This window comes from Lynx canadensis, chromosome A1 (assembly GCF_007474595.2).
Source record: "Lynx canadensis isolate LIC74 chromosome A1, mLynCan4.pri.v2, whole genome shotgun sequence".
NCBI lineage: Eukaryota > Metazoa > Chordata > Mammalia > Carnivora > Felidae > Lynx > Lynx canadensis.
In genome coordinates this window covers 239,212,509-239,231,326 of record NC_044303.2, presented here as the reverse complement: position 1 = coordinate 239,231,326, position 18,818 = coordinate 239,212,509, and the positions used below count along the sequence as shown (strand labels likewise).

The following is an 18,818-nucleotide window of genomic DNA, read 5'->3' as shown; positions in this document are numbered from 1 at the left end:
CTGTGGGGACAGGTAGGACGCACACGTGCTCGCTCAGCCTGGGCCTCCTCAGACTCCGACTGGCCCCACCTTTTACCCTGGGAGGAGGAGCCCAGCACGCCAGGGCGGACACAGCGGAAGACGGAGTTCACAGCCAGCCCCACGGCACACGCTGCCCGCGTGCTCACGGACACGTAGAGCCACGCGGAGGACAGGCCCGCCCGGCCACGCAGCTCATCTCCGCCTCAACCCAGAGCACTTCTGAAAAACACCGTCTGGGGGACTGGTGGTGACCGTGCAAAACACGTTCAACACCGGAGATTCAGGAACGTTTGTGATTCGAGAGCTGGGGAGGCGGTCTTTACCTCCGCTGCTGTGGCAAGCACACACGTGAGCCCACGTCGTGCGTGGGTTTCTGAGAACAGGAAAAGTGAGCCAGAGGAGACACGCTCCACCGGGCCAGGAAAAACATCACAGCCAAAGAAATTTATTTTAAAATAGAAACATACGTACGTTAAGCTTTAAAATAGTCAAATTTTAAACAAAAAGGAAAAAAGCCGTTTGATCCCAGTCTCTAAGGAATGGACTCAAAGAGCCACCTGCGCGTGTGGGGAGCACTCACGGACACCTCGAGAGGCCCCTGGCCCGGGCTCCCCGCCCTCCGTGCCGAGCCTCCGATGGTCAGAGCCTGATGCGGGGGCCAGAAGTCTGTCCGCTGGAGCCCCTCCCTAACACGACGCAGAGGGACTCGGGGGGCGACGGGAAACGTTCAGGTTTTGGCAATGCACACGGTGTAATGTCCAGGAAATTCCGCCAGAAGCGTCCGAAAATACTCCGCCGACAACCCAGCCCTGCCGCACAGGGGCTGACCGCACGCGGCCGGGTGGGGACTCAATGTGCGTGGGGCTTCCGCTGGGGCTTCTCCTCGTAGGACTCCCCGAACTCGTTCACCCTGCTCTTATCCACGGGGTACAGCCTGCAAGGACAGAGGCCCCCCGGGCTCTGCCATCTGCGAAGGGGCTGGAGTCCCAGCAGTTAGGACACGAGACCCCAAGTTGCCGCAGGAGGGATGTCTGGAGTCCCCTCGTGCCCGCCTGTCGTGTGTTCACCGTCAGGACGGAGCTCCGTGCCCGTCCCCAGGCCCTGGGGGTGGCGGCCCCTCCGCGCTCTCCAGACAGTGCTCGTGGCGACTGCCGCCACGCTGGGGGGGGGGGGGGGGGGGACGTGAGCGGCAGGGACTGAGCGAGTCGCTCGGACAGAGACCTGTCCTTCCCAACTAGGCCGTGAGGTGGTCTCTCACTCGGCCTTGCAGGTGACACACGCCACCTGCAAACTGCCTCTGTGCCCACAGAAGACCCGGGAGGGGCGGCCACACTCACCATCGCTGGTACAGGTACACGAGGAACACCACGTCGTCCCGGAAACACGCCAGCCGGTGGGAGGTGGGCATGGTGATGATGAAGGCAAAGACGTCGTCGATGAAGGTGTTGAAGGCCTGCCACGTGGGATGGGGGAGGTGTGAACACCGGCCGTCAGGGTCCCCCGGACGCCTACCCAGCGGCCGGGGCCCATTCACCCTCTCACCGCTCAGCGGGGTCCCGGCGACAACAGACAAGAGAAAAGGAGTGAGTGCGGAAGGACCCTGGACACCGAGGCGCCCCCTCGCGCACCCCTGTTCTCCACATACTGCACCCCCACGAGGGCTGCCCTGAAAACCCCGGCTTCTTCCTCCTCAGAGCCACTCGTCTTACTTCACAGAACGAACAGAAAAACACACCTTAATTCCACCTGCCCTGACAAGCGTGTCACGGCACTTCACAGCCCGGCCGGTGTGCCCGAGCCCAGGGTCTGTGTCCGCGTGTGGACGTGGGCCTCTGGGGGTGGCTGGGGGTATGCGCTCTCACGCGTGTCCCCGAAAAGGAATGTGGCTTCGTCTCGTGCTGCGGTGACAGTTCGAGAACCAGCGTCCCTAAGTCACCACCAGGGGGCCCACGGTTGAGAAAACCCCTCCACTGGGTGTGGTGGCCCTGAGAAGTTGCGGGGGGGGGGGGGGGGGGGGTCACTGACCTTGTAGGTGAAGGCCTTCCAGGGCAGGTGCGCCACCGACTTCATCTGGGGGGCGAGACGCGGCAGATCAGCGGCCGGCGTAGGGAGGCCGCGGGCGAGCGCGGGGAGGGCGTGGTCTTACCTTGTAGTTGACGAAGAGCTGGGGCAGCATGAAGAGGAAGCCGAAGGCGTACACCCCTGGGGAGAAGGACGGCAGGCTGGGGTGGCCCCGGGTCCATCTCCAGAGACCGGCTCTCTGCCAGCGGCCCCTCCCACCACCCAGCGCGGCTGCCTGTCACCGTGTTCCGCGCAGACGTCTCGGGCCCGCGAGTGCCCGCGAGGAAGCCAGGCCCGTCAGGTCCTGGGTCTGTGCCCTCCGAGGATGCGGACCCAGCCCACGCACAGGGCTCACGGGCCCCGTAGCCGCCCTCGGAAACTGCACGTCGGACGGCGTTACTGCCCGCCCGCCCCAAACCGCTTTCACAGGCAGCCTGAGTGGGGCCGCCGCAGACAAACCAGGTGTCGGGGGGGCCCCGCCAAAGGGAGCAGGGGTGGCTGGCGGCAGAGGACCTGCCTGCCGGTCCTCGAACCACAAGGGCCACGTGCGGGAACCACAAGGAACAGCCACAGGCGCTACTGGCAGAGCCGAATCCCCACAACTCACCGTTGACGAAGCTATTGATCAGCCAAGAGTACCAGCTGTAAGAGAGAGACCGTGATCACCGCCCCTGTCCCGCGGCGCCCGTCCCCCCGGAAACCGCAGTGCTGGTGGGGGGACCCGCGGGGACAGCCCTCTTCCCGGAGCGCAAGTGTGAGGTGGCAGCTGCAGGGCTGAACTGGCCGGTGTCCTCCGTCAGAAGCCCCAGCCCTCAGGGCCTCGCCTCCGGGGCTCCTGTGTCCCGAACGCAGTGGCCAGGCCACCCGCCCTAGGCTCCCCTCGCCAGACACGTCCGCCCTCGTTCCTGACACCAGGGCCCCGGACACCTGCACCTCTGTGCCCGCTGCTGGGGAACAGGCCTGGGGACCACCACATGCCGGCCTAGTGCCCTCTGGGCGAGCCGTGTGTCTCCCGGGAGGGGTGGGTGGGGGAGGAGGGGCAGGCCCAGCACGGAGGCCAAGGGGCGTCCCTGGCTGCCAGCACGGAGGCTGGCTCGTCCTTCCTACCTCTTATACTTGACGTTCAGCAGGGAGTAGACGGCGCCACCGATGCACAGGGGATAGAGAAGATAGGAGAGGTACCTCATGGCCTGCCGGGAACACGGAGCCTCTGTGACAAGCCAACTCGCAGCGGGGAAACCGGCAAGGAGGGCACATGGGCCACGACCTTGGGGACCTGAGTCCGGACAGGGGAACCGGCAAGGAGGGCACACAGGCCAACGGCCTTGGGGAACCGAGTCTGGACGGTGCTGGGACGGCAGACGCCTGCAGAACGAGGCTCCAGAAGCCAGGCCTGATGCCGCACGGACGTTCACAGCATCCGTCCGGCTTGTGAACACCCGGTCACTGATCAGGAGCGATGGGAAACGGATCTGGAGACGCCCGGCTAGAGCCGTGTGGCATGGAGTGCCCTCGGGGGCTGGGGCTCGTCACCATGCTGACCCTGAGCTTTGCCTCGGCCCTGGCAAACACGTGCCCGTCCGAGCGGCAAGTAACACCGTCCCCACAAGGGAGCCGTCTCCGGGCAACCCGAAAGCTGCAGCTACACCCGCACAGGGGGGTTGGGGATGATGAGGGTCACCGGGGTCTCGGTGACCACGGGAGATCACAGCACGTACCCCGCTAACTCCCCAGAAATAAATCTCGTTACAGGAGAGGAGGAGGCCTCCCGACCGCCCGCGAAGACCGGGCCCGGCTTTCCTGCGAGGCCGGGACGTGGAGCCGCCCCGGAGCCTGCCCCCAAGTCCGAGAGCCCAGGCTGACTGGCATCCCCTCCCACCCCCGCCACTCACCTGAGTGTCGTACTCCTCTGTCTTCCTCTCGGACTCGCTGTAAGTGCCAAACTGTCACAGAACCCAACACAGTCCCATTAGTTCCAGGCCGCTGGCGGGGACAGCTGCACACGGACTGGCAGGCGTGCACAGCCCAGCTGCGCGGTGCAGGGGGCTCAGCCCAGGCGGCCCCCTGCAGCCACCTCCCCGCAACCGGGGTCACCCGGGGCCCAGACACGTGCAGAGGCACGCCCGCCAGCGTGTCCTGTTGGGCCACCCCCCCCCCCCCCCCCCCCCCCAGCAATCACGGTGACGGCCACAGCCCTGCACTGCACTCAGGTCAGTGAAGGCCAGTTCCCAACAGGACGAACTCTGTCCCGGTCCCCGATTTCCCACCCTCGACAGGGTGTTGAGCTTCCCTGGATCCGGGTCCATCCCAGCAGGAGTCAGGCTCAGGACCACAAACCCCAAAACGCCGCTGCACCCCAGCCCGGCCCGTCTGCCCGGAGGCGCAGCAAAATCTTGTCACCGGGGGCAAGGGCCAACCCAGAGCAGCACCACGCTGGCCTGCGGGCATGGGAGGAGCGCCCAGAGCCCAGCACGCCCGCATCCCATCCCGTCAGGGCAGGGGGAGCACTCTGTCCCTGACGGGGATGCCCACGTGGGGCCCACACTAGCCGCTGCCCACGCCGGCCCGCCAGGAGACCTCAGGGCTGCCAGGGGACCGGCCTCCACCGCACGATGCCACCTACGTCTGCCGAGGGGGGGCTCGGAGCCGGAGGCTGGCCGGGTGGCCCAAGGATCACCAGCCCCCGAGTGTGGCGTCCGACCGGGGCACAGCTAGCAGCCACAGGGCAGACACTCTGGGACATGAGAATGGGCTGGCGACCGGCACACAAGGGAACAAGGTGACTGCTGGTGAGGGTTGGGGGGGGGGGGGGGGGGGCACAGAGCATCCAGGGCAGATGGGGTGGTGGGAGCGGGCGGGGGCGGTGCACAGAGAGTCCAGGGGGGCAGACGGGGGCCAGGGGAGGCACAGAGTGTCCAGGGAGCAGACAGGGTGGAGGGGGGGGGCAAGGGGAGGCACAGACCATCCAAGGGGCAGACGAGGAGTGGGGCGGGGGGAGGCACGGAGCGTCCAGGGGCAGATGGGGTGGGGGGACAGTTGTTACCGCACAAATGCCCACCTGGAACTGCGGTCTCAGGCCTCTCCAAACAACACTCATCTTCAAGGCCTTTTTCACCTTCCACAGCTGAAAGAAAGAACGAGAAACACACTTTCACGGCTCTGACACCCAGGAGTCCCCAGAACTCACCCCCGGGAGGTGGCGGACCACAGCGTGTGCCTGCTCGCGCCCCCAGCCTTGACTGGTCACACCACCAAGCCTGACTGGTGCTCGTGGGCTCCACGCCAACATCGAGCTCGGCCGCCCTCTGCACCGACGGAACCGGCACTCGGCCTGGCTGCCGTCCTCTGGGCCGGGCCCCCTTCCCGGCCCATCCTGCCCGCCTCTCGATTCACCGGCCCCTTCTCCCAGGTGGTCACCGCAAGGCCCCTCGCCTCTGCCCTGAGTCCTGCCGTCTTTGGGGGACCTGCCTCCACAACCCGGTGAGCTGGGTCTCCGCACTGTGACGGGCGGCTATGGGGGGGTCCTCGCGGCACGGGTCACGGGCAGACCAGGCGCGTTCTCTGGCCCAACGGCCACACGTGCCGGTGCCCACGGCGCACGGGTAGGGCGGAGAACTGTGGCCGGGGCCGAGGCCCGGGACAGGGCAGCCCCAGAGGCCAGAGAACGTCCCAGCCCGCCACCCCCTCTGCTCCCCCCACCGTGTCCTGGCCCAAAGCCACCCGCCCCACGGAACCGCTCTCCGAGCCCAGCTCGGCCCGGGCTGTCACAGGGCACCACGTCCCACGTGGCCTCATGCGGTGGGCGGCACAAGTCGTGTGGCTCCCTGCCTGGCGTGGTAAAACACGTCGCGTGGACAGGTGTGATGGGCGGAAGCTCCAACCCCAGCGACAGGGCCCTCGGCAGCCGGGCTCTGGCGTTCCGGAGCTGCGGCAGCTGCTGTGCCCCTCCCTGCCTTCGGCAGGGCCACGTCTCTCCCGTGGTTCGGGACCGGGCGCGGCCAAGCACAGCCACACGACTCACCTCGATGGCGGCCCCGATGCCTGCGGGGACCAGCACCAGCAGGCTCGTCTGCTCGTCCAGCAGGAACAGGAAGATGACCACTGTGCTGAATCCACGCCAGAGCACTGGGGGCAGGAAAGGGGCTGCGCTGAGCGGCCGGCCGTGCCCTGTCCACACCCCACCTGACAGGTCCCATCACGCCCCCACCCCCCTATGTGCACACTCACCCCCCTACCCGTACCCCCCCCCCACACACAGCGTACACGAAGCTTCAAGGGTCTCACCCCCTCCATCCACTGCACCGGACAAGGTGTGTGTGACGTGCAAACGTTCTACAGCGACCACGGAGGCCACGGCACGGAACGCAAGGTCCCCTTTGCTACAGAAACGTGTGTGCAGGTACGCAAACACACAGAGAGCACGCTGACCAGAGGGGTCACCGGTGGGGATTAGAACCCGCCTCCTTGACCTCTTCCCCTTACCTGTTTCCCTCCCAACTCCATGAGAAACTCATCTTTTAAAAACTATACCTTCTCCATAAAGACCGAACTTTACAAAACGCTACAACTGAATGATAACGTGCACCTTCCTAACGGCCTCTCGCGGGGCAGGAGCAGCGGGGCCAACCCCCGTGGGTGCCTGCTAGGGGGACACCTGGCTGCCCCGTGTGCACCGACGGGGACCCACAAGCCCTGCTCACGGCTGCTCCCCAGGAAGGGCCGGAGGACCCAGCAGGGGCCCTGTGCCCCCCGAAGAACACCAGAGGACAGGAGGATGTGAGACCCGGCTGACACCGGGGGCCAGCCCAGGTGCCCGGACCACCCCTGGGCACGTCATTTCTGTGGAAGGAAAAGAACTGCCTCTTGAGACGCTTGATTAGCAGCCAAACAGATGGAGGCCAAGATCCCGCGTTGGTGTCGCTGCTGGGGGGGCCTGGCGCGTGGCCTCGGGTTCACACGCCACAGACGGCCCCTCTGCGCTCGCAGAGGCCACGCTCTGCCAGGCTCGCAGGCGCCGCCCGCGCGAGAGCCGGCTCCCTGACTGGCACGGACCAGAGACGACCGCAGACCCCAAGCTCCAAAGTGAAGCCTAGAGATCCGTATCCATCAACAGGACACGGCGCTCTGGGAACGGCCCAAACTTGAGGGCACCTACCTGCTTTGGTGGACATTCCAATCATGCTCCTCTTCTTCTTCCAGAAACTGATGTCATTTTTAAATGCCAAGAAGTCGAACAGAAGCTGGAAAGAGAAGAGGACAGCAACATCCAGGTCGCGTCGCTCCGACGGCTCGTCTCCGCCGAGCGAGAGCACAGGTGTGCGCGGGACCCGGATCTCAACGTCACAGCCAGGTGGATGCCACACGCCACACCTCGGAAATCCACGGCCTCGTGCCCACCCAGCGCACCGGGACCGCGGGGCATCCGACCGCCGTCGTGGGCCACACGTCCCGGCTCCCTCGCCAGGTGCTGCCGGCTCTGACCTGGTGCCCAGGCCGTGCACACGGGCTCATTCTCACACCCCGCTCCTTTAACAAAACCGCTATTTCCCAGCACGGTTTTGGGAAGTTTAGCCAGACTGGCAGCCAATCTCCAGGCACTGGGGGCCCACGCCTGCCCACCTTGACCTCAGATCTAGCACGTGGGGGACAGCTTTCCTCCACCAGCTGTAAGACTCCATGCTCAAAAAGGGATTCTACGCAAAGGCTGGGCTTTCAACATCGAAACCACCGTGCTAGAATTATACAATGAGATACTTATTTTGCAAAGCCATTCACTGATCTCGTGGAGTTTGGGTTTCTTTTCAAAATGACCTCCAGGGCCAGCAGACAAACCCCAAGTCCTTAAGGTGATCAGCGCCCCAGGTGCAGACACCCCGTCCTGAGCCGGGAGAGGGACCCCCAGCGTGGCGGCCACAAAGTCTCAGGTCGCCAGGCCGCACCACGCAAACCCCCGGCCCGGTGCCCACTCACGTGAAACGCGGCGACGAAGAAGGTCAGAGCTAAGAAATACAAGTTGGTGTCGACAAAAATGCCTTTCACTTCATCAGCGTCTTTCTCTGAAAACCCTGAACGGAAAAGGAAACAGCACGAGGCGAGCCAGGTCAGCGACACCCAACGCCAGACACGCGCCTCACGCTCACGGCCACAGACGAGGACAGCTCTCAGCACTGAGCGCGGAAACCCGACGCCCTGACGGGAGCCGCGGTCAAGGACACCAGCAGGAGGCACCGAGGCGGGAGCCTGAGCACGGCTTCCCGGACCCGGAAGTAAAGGTCGGCCCGTGGCCTCACCGAACTGCTGCAGGGAGTACACGGCGTCCTGCATGTGGATCCAGAAGCGCAGCCTCCCCAGCGAGATCTTGTCGTAGGACACGGTGAGGGGCAGCTCGGTGCTGGAGCGGTTTATGACCTGGCGGGAAGGACAGCAGGGCAGTGAGGCCGCGCCCTTCCCAGGTCCGCCGCCTGCCCCCACCCGCTGCCGGGCACTCACCCCACGGCTCACCCCACGCCGTGGGCTCCCCACCGACCACGGCTCCGTGCACTGGAGGCCGACGCTGCACCCCTGGGCCTACTCGACTACCGTCTGTTCCACGTCCCAGGGGGCGGGGGGTGGGGGGGAGGCGTGGCTCCCACCTCCCGCCACTCGCCCTCATCCCGGGCTCAAAGCTTTTCTGAGCAACGTGTTCTCGTCTCCTCTGCCACCTGAACCCCGTATCTCTCGAACCCCCGTGTCGGCTTGGCCCCGTACCCCGGCCTCTCGGCACGAGCAGCACCGGCACGCACCAGGAACCTGCTCTTGCGGACGAGCCGGGCACGGGCCCCACGGAGCCTCCACACCTCTCCGCAGGGAAGGGAAACGTGGCGGGTGGCACTTGGGGCCCTGGTGTGTGGGCTAAAGGCTCCAGGAGAGACTGACTTGTGGAGGGTCGGCCTGCCCCCCCAGGGGACAACAGAAAGCCTCAGGAAGATGCGACACCTGACCTGAGTGTGTGCGGAGGCAAGGGGCAGCTACGAGCGGCTGTGGTCGTGGGGTCTGGCGGCCCACACTGGCTGCAGCGGCCTTCCACGCCTCCAGAGGCCGGTGAGTCCACGGGTACCACACGCCCCATCGTGTGAACATGGTGCCACCTGATTCCACCCACCGGAGCTCACTCAGCAGACCCTCCTGGGTGAACACCGACGTGGCCAGTCCAGCAACAGGAGCGGACCAGGACTGACCAGATGCCAGGCCCAGGGACCAGGCTACCCACACGAGGACTGATCAGACGCCAGGCCCAGGTGCCGGGCCCCCTCCCACCAGGACTGACCAGACGCCAGGCCCAGGCACCGGGCCCCCTCACACCACAGTGGCGCACTGGCTCCAGGGCAGGCGGACGTGGGCCAACCCCACCCACACAGGTGCCACTGTCTAAACCCCAGCAGATTAGCTGTTCCCCAAAGATGGCATTCCTTCCAGAAAGCAGCCCTGATCCAGACAAAGCATTCGTGTCACGAAGACGCCACAGGAAACGCCGGCGGCCCGTGAGCTTGTTTCCACGTCTGAATAGCGGTGCCATGTCACGAGGCCGCTAAACCCACACGATGAGGAGAGCGCAGGCGCCCTGCAGACGCAGCCTCGGAGCTCCAGCGGCCCAGCCAGCCAGCAGCCTCTCCACACCACTGCCCGCACCATGGCAGCCCCGGGCCCCCAGAAAGCTGACCACGCGCTTCGGCAGAACCGGGCTGGCCCCAGGTCTGCACACAGCAGGAGGGAGGATGACGGTCTGCCCGGGGCCGACGAGCCCCGTAGGTCTAGGTGGCACCCCCAAAGGAAGCGCAGGACCCCGCGTGTTAGGACCCCGTGGGGCCTCAGTGAACAGCAATTCAGTGTGACGGTCATTTCTGAGCTCCTTGGTCAGCAGGGGGAGGCAGAGCTGGGGCGGGGGCCCGCGAGGCTGGGCCCCGGGTCAGGTGCCTCCTTTTCCGCTGCCGTGCATCCCACGGGGACCCGAGCTCTCTGTGCCCAGGCTGTCTCGTCTGTGAGCAAGGAGCACGGACTCCAGCGCGTGGTAAACGCCCACAGACTGGGATGGCGGCCAGGAGTCACGGGGAGGGCGACCGGTCCGGCTCGTGCCACAGCCCATGGGGCGAGATCCCGGGACGTTTGTGAAGTGCTCGGCACGGTGCCTGGGGCACCGTAGGTGACCCTCCGTGTCAATGGTCACTGCTGTTGTCACTGCCCGGAAGTCAGCCGTCCTGCACTGGCCCTCCAATCCACCCTGCAGGGCAGGGCGCCAGCTCCCCTCCACTCCCACACTCAGCCCTGCCCAGGGCCACCCGAGGGTGGGGGGCGGGGGGAACAACTGCAGGCTCCAAGACAGGCGGTGACACTGTGTGGGGCCAGCTCTAAAGGGAGCAGTTTGCTCAGCACCCCCTCTAAGCCCATCTGTGCCTTTGAGCCAAACAACTAGGGCTTGGTGGAAAAACCTTCATGAACTGTTTGAGCGACACTCGGTTCTCCAATGAGCTCTGAGACTCGCCATCCAAGCACTTAATACAGAACTGTTCCAGAGCCTTCCACCGCAGAGAGCACAGGGGCTCAGGAAGGGAGTCAGAGGCAGACGCGGAGCACAGCTCTGCCAAGTCAGAAAGACGCAGCAAGCTCCTGCGGGACGACAGCAGCCCAGAGGAGCCACACTTACCATGAGGTCCTTCACCCGATTGCTGAGCTGGTCGATGAACAGGATAGGGAGGTAGTGCACGGTCTTCCCGAGCTGGATCCTGGGGGATCAAGCAGTTCCCAGAGTCACCGTGAACACTTTCACTACTAGAGGAATCCGGCGCGGCTCGGAGACGCAGCGCGGAGAAATCCCGCCCACGTCCTCGGTTGCCTCTGGGCACACAGCCCCGGGACACACCTTGCCCACAGAAGCCGAGGGCTCTAACCAGCTGTTCTTCCTTGAAGTCACAGCCGTGGGAGGGAAACCCCAGTGGCCACAGAGCGGAACACCATCCAGGCCGCAAAAGAGTGACAGGCCCACATGTGCCCTGATGCGGGATGGTCAGGGATGCAGAGGGAGAGTGGAAATAAAAACCCCCCTGCCTTCCGTACCTTGGAGGCGGCGGGGGCCAGAGAACAGGAGCGGGGGGCTTTCCGTGACCCTTTGTACCGTTTACGTTTCTAATTACGTGACTCTTCTGCACACTCAAAAATGACATACGTGCATTAAAAAGAAAAAACCCTCACGACGATAGCACGTTTACAACTAACCCACGAAGGAAGACGAGTCTTAGCGCAACCATTTTTAGGTGCTGCGTGACATCGGTAACAGATCTTACTTTAACAGTGGGCTCCCCCAAAATGCAAGGCGGTCTAAATTATTCACACAATTTCAACGCTTATGTTTAACTAGTGATGCTGATGACTAAACGTAATGATCTAAAAACTAGTTTTTAAGTTAACGTAAACGAGTCAAGTTAAAACAAAACACGGGGTCCTGACAGAGGTAATCAGTACGCAGATGGGACAAAAGTCTCAGGGGGTGCACCACGACACGGTCTCACGCCCTGGTGGCAGTCTCTATCAGCAAGACCTCGAGAGGTTCAGGGGTGCTCGAGGCAGCACTGCGGGCCCCCGTTTCTGGATTCTGGTGGGCCACGACCCCCCAGGTGTCCTCCACACCCCACACACCGGGGCCACTCCTGCACCGCCAGCTCGAGGCTGGGCACGGGGGCGTGCGCCGCGAAGAGCCACCCTCCTCCCCGGTGGGCCCAGCGGTACTTACATCTTCATGTACCGATGCACGTCGGCAGGCAGGGAGGCCCCGTCAAAGACAAAGTCGTCCACCATCACGTTCAGTGTCAGTCTTGGTCTCCAGTGAGAAACAGGCTCGTCCAGGGCACTCGGTGGCTTCTTCTCTGCCTCTATCTGCTGCTAAAGGAAACGAGTGGCTCAGCAGGGAAAGCCCAGTGCTGGGTGGAGGCATGACCGCCGGCTCCCCCAGAGCGGCACCCCTCACTTCCTTCTCTTAACACGAGCCAGAGGGTTGTCATTTAGATCCCCAACCTGAGCGGGGACCGTGAGAAGAGGCAGTCCCAGGACACCTGCAGGAGGGGGCAGGCAATCGGAGCTCACAGCCCCTGCAGCTGGCAGCGAGACTGAGGACACTGGCCCTAGGCCCGGTCCGTCACGTCGTCTGCAAAGACAGGGTCAGGGCTGGGCGTCAGTCGCACGCAGAGCTCTATTCAGCAAAGAAGCTCTGACTGCCAGGAAAATCTCCCAGATCTAACTGACAAATTCCACACTGCAGGACCATTGCGCGTATCTGCCACCCAAATAGACAGAATACAGCTCCGGTAAGTTACGTTAAGAATGGTTTTCTGGGGCGCCTGGGTGGCGCAGTCGGTTAAGCGTCCGACTTCAGCCGGGTCACGATCTCGCGGTCCGGGAGTTCGAGCCCCGCGTCGGGCTCTGGGCTGCCGGCTCGGAGCCTGGAGCCTGTTTCCCATTCTGTGTCTCCCTCTCTCTCTGGCCCTCCCCCGTTCATGCTCTGTCTCTCTCTGTCCCAAAAATAAATAAACATTGGGGCGCCTGGGTGGCGCGGTCGGTTAAGCGTCCGACTTCGGCTCAGGTCACGACCTCGCGGTCCGGGGGTTCGAGCCCCGCGTCGGGCTCTGGGCCGACGGCTCGGAGCCTGGAGCCTGTTTCCCATTCTGTGTCTCCCTCTCTCTCTGGCCCTCCCCCGTTCATGCTCCGTCTCTCTCTCTCTGTCCCAAAAATAAATAAACATTGGGGCGCCTGGGTGGCGCGGTCGGTTAAGCGTCCGACTTCGGCTCAGGTCACGACCTCGCGGTCCGGGGGTTCGAGCCCCGCGTCGGGCTCTGGGCTGCCGGCTCGGAGCCTGGAGCCTGTTTCCGACTCTGTGTCTCCCTCTCTCTCTGCCCCTCCCCCGTTCATGCTCTGGCTCTCTCTGTCCCAAAGAAAATAAATAAGCGTTGAAAAAAAAAAATTTATAAAAAAAAAAAATAAAAAGTCTACATAATGAATTGCTTCTCATTAAAAAATAAACTCTTGGGCGCCTGGGTGGCGCAGTCGGTTAAGCGTCCGACTTCAGCCAGGTCACGATCTCGCGGTCCGGGGGTTCGAGCCCCGCGTCGGGCTCTGGGCCGACGGCTCGGAGCCTGGAGCCTGTTTCCCATTCTGTGTCTCCCTCTCTCTCTGCCCCTCCCCCGTTCATGCTCTGTCTCTCTCTCTCTGTCCCAAAAATAAATAAACGTTGGAAAAAAAAAATTAAAAAAAAAAAAAAAAAAAAAGAATGGTTTTCTAAGTAACACTAACCGCAAACGTTTATCTGCATTTCCAGAGATCACTTCACCCACCACCTCACCGACTCCCCGGGAAGGCCCCCCCAAGAAAAAGCAGCCGAGGGGGTCCTTCCAAGGAGACCCAGCATGGGGCAGCCTCACAGACACCTCCCATCTGTAAACGAGCTCACCCTCTAGTCCACACAGACCCAAAGACAGAATTCCTCTGCTTTACCCACAGCGTCGTCAATAACCACTCAGGCCACCCTAGTTCCCTCGTATACACAGCCTTTCACAGCAGTATGGGACGTATGCAGTACGGGTATCTCTCCCGTAATCACAAACGACAACTGAAAAGATACACCGAAGTGCCGTCCTGCCCTACACACGGGGCAGTGAGTCCCCCAGTTGTGAGCGAAGGCTGCGGCCGACTTTGCAGAAGGGAGGCCCCCACACCTTGATGGGGTGCGCGCACACTCCCTGGAGGCTGAGAGCGCCCGGGGCCTGAGAAGCAACCTGTCGTTGCGTTACTTAGAGTCTACGTCACTAACTTGGCAGAAAATTTATCTGCGAGCCACAGGAAGCAATTCTGCTGAAAGACAGACGTGCTTATCCCCACATCAAACTGCTTCCCTTCCCAATGGTCACCCCAGCTCCCGGTGTAAGCTGCACGTGCAGAAACCTGTGGGTGTGAACTCCACAGGGAGAGCGCAGGCCTCATGCGGTCAGTGACCTAACAGGCACACTCACCTGTGTAGTGGATTCACCCGTGAGCAGGTTGACCTCTTCTGGTTTGGGAACCATGTAGGTGGTCAGAGGGCTCACTAGGTGCACCTGCTTCCCATCGTGCCATGGCAGAATGCCGGCATGATGGAGGAAGATGTACGCATACAACGTCCCGTTATTTCTAGTTTTCTTTGGTACGGAAACGTTAACCGTCCTGAAAGAAAAGAAACGACCGCTTTACAACCACGTGCATGTTAGCTGCCTCGTATGTGCACACAGCACAGGTTACCCAAGCACCTCTATAAATCATGCCGTTTCAAACTAATTTCAGCTCGCACGTTCTGAAAACGCACCCACCTGCAAAGACTTTACCGAAATCCTGAAAGTGCAGATGCTCACAGACCGTTTTCTAAAACCACGGGCAACATTTCCTGCCTACATTTCGCAGCGCTCAGGGAAGGCAGGAACTCGCCTTGGTCACAGGGCTCACGTGGCCAGGCAGGCAGTGGCTGACCCCAACCGCACCTACTTCCCCCGTCTGCTGCACCGCCTCCCGCAGCTCTCGAATGGGGCAGGCTGGCCAGAGGACGCTCATGCCAACGCGCTACACATTCCCGCTATTTTGTCTGAAATCACCCAGACGACACACAGGAGAAAAGGAGACCCCGGACAAGCAAGTTGCTTTTCGACTTCTACTTTTGAAATCTTAAAACTAGAACGACACAGCAAGTATAACTTCCCACGCTCCCTCTTCGTACCTGAGCATTTACGTCACTACACTGACCTAACTGGCAACTTTCGCCAGGAAGAGAGAGACAAGCTGTCTGCTGTGGGAAGCCACGTCACCCCCACCTCATCTCCTCCTCTGGAAACGCCCATGGCTGCCGTGCATCCTGGGACCGTCGGACACTGGAAGCTACCTTTTAAGGGACAAACTCATCACCTCCTACTTTCACGTAGAGCAAAACTTGGCTAGTTTACGTATCACAAACGAGGGCAGTTAAAAGCCGCCCCACTCACGAGACAGAAGGGAACAGTGCTTCTCCACGCTAACTTCCTTACACATGACGCTGCCTTTTCCACAACCTAAACGTTACCAGCACTTACCCCATCACTGGCACGCGCTGCTCCCCAATCATACCTTTCAAATTTCGACTCCACGTCAAAGTCTTCCACGTTCAAGACCAGATCCACGTTGTTTTCAGCACCAAGGTTGGACCGCGTGGTGGTGTACACGCTGAGCTGGAAAGGAGCGTCAAGAAAGTTAGCTCTGCAAGGACCCCCCCACACCCCCCCTCGGCAGAAAACACGCATCCAACTGCTACACCCGCGGTGGCAATCTGACCAGCTACCAAATGGGAAAAGGTTTCACTTTAGCTCCCATCGCGCCAGGAAGAGATCTGCTGTGTCCACTGCAAACAAGCTACTGAGGCGTGCAGCTGAGCAGAACAGGGCAGGGACCCCGGCGCCTTCAAGAGGCGGGTCGAGGGGTAAGGGGGCAGCGCCCCGAGCCCTCTGGAAGCCACCATGCACCAAGACCTGGAGCAAGTGGGGCTGGGGGGCTGTCCTGGACCTGGCTCGGTAAGAAGGGGCCCCAGCCCAGCCCCCACGTAGTCCCCGCCGCCACACCTCCTCGTCGCTCACCTGCAGCTTGGGCCTCCGCGCCAGGTAGGGCTGGATGCAGTTGCCGTCGCTGCCGCACGGCCGGGTGTAGACGATGCCGTACATGACCCAGCAGGTGTGCACCACGTACACCACGAACACGCCCACGACCAGGCTGGTGAAGGAGCTGCGACCGCTCCACATGGCGCCGCCGCCCCCCGGGCAGAGAGCGGCGCCCACCCCGGCCCGGCCCGGCCCGCCTCGCAGCCGCGGACCCCGCCGCCCGCCCGGCGCGCCGCCGGCCACTCCGGCCGCCGCCGCTCACGCAAGAGCCGCCTCGCGCCGCCGCCACCGCCGCGGGGGAACGAACGCACCGCGCACCGCGGGCCGCCGGCCGCCCCGCATGCTCCCGCCGCCCTCCGACCGACCTGTCGCCGCGGGATTCGCCGCCCCGCGGCCGCTTCCGGGTCCCGTGCCTCCCGCCGGAAGTGGGCGCGCCGCGCGGCCCCCTGGGAAACGCAGTCCAGCCAACGACGCACGCGCACGCACGCACGCGTCAGGGGCGCGACGCACGCTGGTGACGGCTCCCGCCCGCGTCCTCCTCCCGGCTTGCCTCGCGGGTTCCGGGCGCTTGGGCTGGGGCCTGTCGAGGGCGGAGGTGTCGCGAGGGGAGCGGGACGGGGAACCGGGTGGTGAGGCGGCCGGCAGGGGGCGCCAGGCAGAGGGGGATGGGGCGCTGCGGCGCGGCTGCGAGGCGGTCCCGAGGAGCCGGGGACGGAGGGGGCCGGTGGGGAGGGGCGGTGAGACGGGGGTGGGTCGAGGCGGGGGCGGGGCATGGCGGAGGCGGGGCATGGACCGGGGGCCGAAGCGGAGCCGTCGCCTTGGGGTCGCGGGGTCTCCAAGGCACCGCCCCACATCCGCGGACACTGGCTGGACCACCCCCTACCGCCCAGCCGTGGGGACTGCGCTGTCCCCAGGCCTACCGGGCCCACAAGTGGGTGCAATGTTGACATTTGGGAAAGCTGGTTGGAGGCGATACGGAGACCGTGTGCTGTTCTTGAAACCCTTTCGACGTCTGGAGTTACGTCAAAATAGAGGAAAATGGTCAATAGACTCCCGAAAATTAGAGACCTGATTTCAGGTGGTTGTTTCAATAGGAGCCTCTTGGGGGGGGGGGTTGCGATTTGAAGAAACAACACCGCAGAGAGGGGGGCCTGGGGAGGGGTCTTCCCCTTGAAGCGCCCCTGCCCGCACCCGGGCTTGCTCAGCCAGGGGCTGTAGCTCCTAGTTCCCAGGTTCGGCGGCGCTGGGAACCTTTCGGGGGAAAGCTGTCCCGGTTCGCCCGCGGGCCCGCGCCCTTCCTGCTTCCATGCTAAGTTGGCAGAGCTCCCCGGCCGCGGGCCAGCCCTCTGCAGGGGCTTGCTTTTCCTGCCTGATTGCGGGAGACTCGCGTGAGGCACCTAGAGAAATGGGAAGCGCTATTCCTGGTTTTCAGAGGAGGAGGCAAACTGCTTTAGGGTGGGGGCTTGGGCGGGAATTCGTAGGGCAGTAGATTCGCTGTGGACGGGATGTGACTTCATGCAGAGATGGAGACCTCCGGGAACAAGGCACTGAGGCTGAGTGCAGGGAGGCCTTGGACCACCTGCTCCTGGGATCTGGGCCAGAGATTGGGGGGCCACTAGGAACTTTCCTCCGCACGTTCTCCCTTGTAGAATCCACTCCTGGCTCTGTTGGTTCAACCGATGGAATGGTGTGTCACAGACCGTCTCCACCCTCCCCTATCTGGTCTGTCCTCTGCTTTAGCAAACCTGCCTCTTCTTACCCTGAGTGTAAAATCCACCCTTCTTAACAGGCTTACCAGTCCTCTGCAACCAAGGCCACAGAGCCACCTTTACCCCTGAGCCATCGTGCTCCTGCCACACCTAAGGAGCCCCTGCTCGCACCCTGCGGCTTTGCTGTGGCTGCTCTGGTCTACACAGTGTAGGAAGGAACGCCAGGCTAATTAGTCTGCAGGGAACAAAGACCAGCTCCAGCTGTGTGAGCACAAGAGGGCATCAGCGGGACATGAGGGACATGGGGGGTCTTGTGGAATCTGAAGGCCAGGGTGCAGCCAGGCCTCAGGAAGGGGCCACAAAGCCCCAAGAACGCTGAGGTTCATACCCCTCTCCCTCTCAGACTGACTTTTGATCTGGTTTGTACTCTGTCCCAGGTGTAGAGATTTATTGGCAACTGGGGGCAAAAGCCACACCCCGACCCTGAGTGTCCTGCTGCTCATGAATCTAAAGCCGATGCAGGCAGGTCAGGTCCAAGGATCCAGAGGGGGTCCTGCGGGACCAGGCACGAGTGTCCCCGGCCCTCTGCAGGATAGAAATTGAATGTGAGCCAGCAGGAGGTGAGTGCAGAGTGTACTGAAGGTATAGACAGAATGCAGGTACGGAGTGTCTGGGAGACTCCGGAAAGGAAAGGAGAGAATCTCATCTTGCTTGGGGCCTGCTGTGTAGGTCCCCTCGGTCCCCCAGCTGCCCTTCATCAGTTATTCCTCAGAGCCAGGGAGCCTTGGCATCCACACCTCTGTTCCTGGTGGTCTGGTTATTCTCACCTGGTTCTTCCTTAGATGTCATCTATTGTGCTGGAAGACTTGAGATAAATGTTAATTTCTTGTCCCTCATAAGGAGGACACACACTGTTGGTGCTACAAGGCATGTGTAAAGTGGGGATGCGCGTCCTAGCAGGAATAGGATCAGGAAAAGGAGTGAAAAGCAGATTTTTACAAAGTCCTTCAGTTTCCCTATGTCACAGCTATAAAAAGGCCTTGCATGGGGGCACCTGGGTGGCTCAGGTTTGTGAGCTCAAGCCCCCCATCAGACTCCAAGAAGACTGCGGAGCCTGCTTTTGATTTTCTCTCTCCCTCTCTCTCTGCCCCTCCCCCACTTGCACTCCCTCTCTCGCAAAATGAAGAGACAATAAATCAATAAATAAATCAATAAATAAATAAATGCATGCATGCATGCCTTACATGGCTTTCTGGAAGGTCAGATAGAAACCCGGTGCCGTGCGGGGACTTGGGGACCCAGCTTCTAGACTGCAGATCACTCCCGAGTGTCCAGCCCGGACCTGCCTGATGCT

General features: G+C 62.5%; 1 protein-coding gene across 2 annotated transcripts; it reads right to left on the bottom strand.

The window, feature by feature from the left end:
• Positions 1 to 429: 429 nt before the first annotated feature.
• On the bottom strand, positions 430 to 15,934 carry CLPTM1L (CLPTM1 like). 2 transcript variants are annotated; one of them, XM_030332999.1, is made up of 17 exons: positions 15,735 to 15,934; positions 15,232 to 15,332; positions 14,115 to 14,304; positions 11,846 to 11,994; positions 10,763 to 10,841; positions 8,373 to 8,490; positions 8,053 to 8,147; positions 7,238 to 7,322; positions 6,104 to 6,207; positions 5,141 to 5,206; positions 3,975 to 4,025; positions 3,190 to 3,272; positions 2,690 to 2,724; positions 2,168 to 2,223; positions 2,047 to 2,091; positions 1,359 to 1,474; positions 430 to 955 (listed from the first exon to the last, which is right to left on the bottom strand). In XM_030332999.1, the coding sequence occupies exons 1-17, from the start codon at positions 15,894 to 15,896 to the stop codon at positions 871 to 873; spliced, it is 1,620 nt and encodes a 539-aa protein (XP_030188859.1). In that variant the 5' UTR covers positions 15,897 to 15,934; the 3' UTR covers positions 430 to 870. The 2 variants fall into 2 exon arrangements, with proteins under 2 accessions (XP_030188859.1, XP_030188865.1); XM_030333005.1 differs by having other exon boundaries at positions 11,846 to 11,991; positions 15,735 to 15,933.
• Positions 15,935 to 18,818: the final 2,884 nt, after the last annotated feature.

Bases quoted from the DNA above. Each gene is read 5' to 3' on its own strand.
- CLPTM1L (XM_030332999.1), bottom strand. From the start codon at position 15,896: ATGTGGAGCGGTCGCAGCTCCTTCACCAGCCTGGTCGTGGGCGTGTTC. The intron at 7,323-8,052 runs GTGAGTGGGCAC...TTCTCTTTCCAG, and splicing joins TCTTCGTCGCCGCGTTTCAC to CTTCTGTTCGACTTCTTGGC. The intron at 2,224-2,689 runs GTGAGTTGTGGG...CCTTCTCCCCAG, and splicing joins GATCAATAGCTTCGTCAACG to GGGTGTACGCCTTCGGCTTC.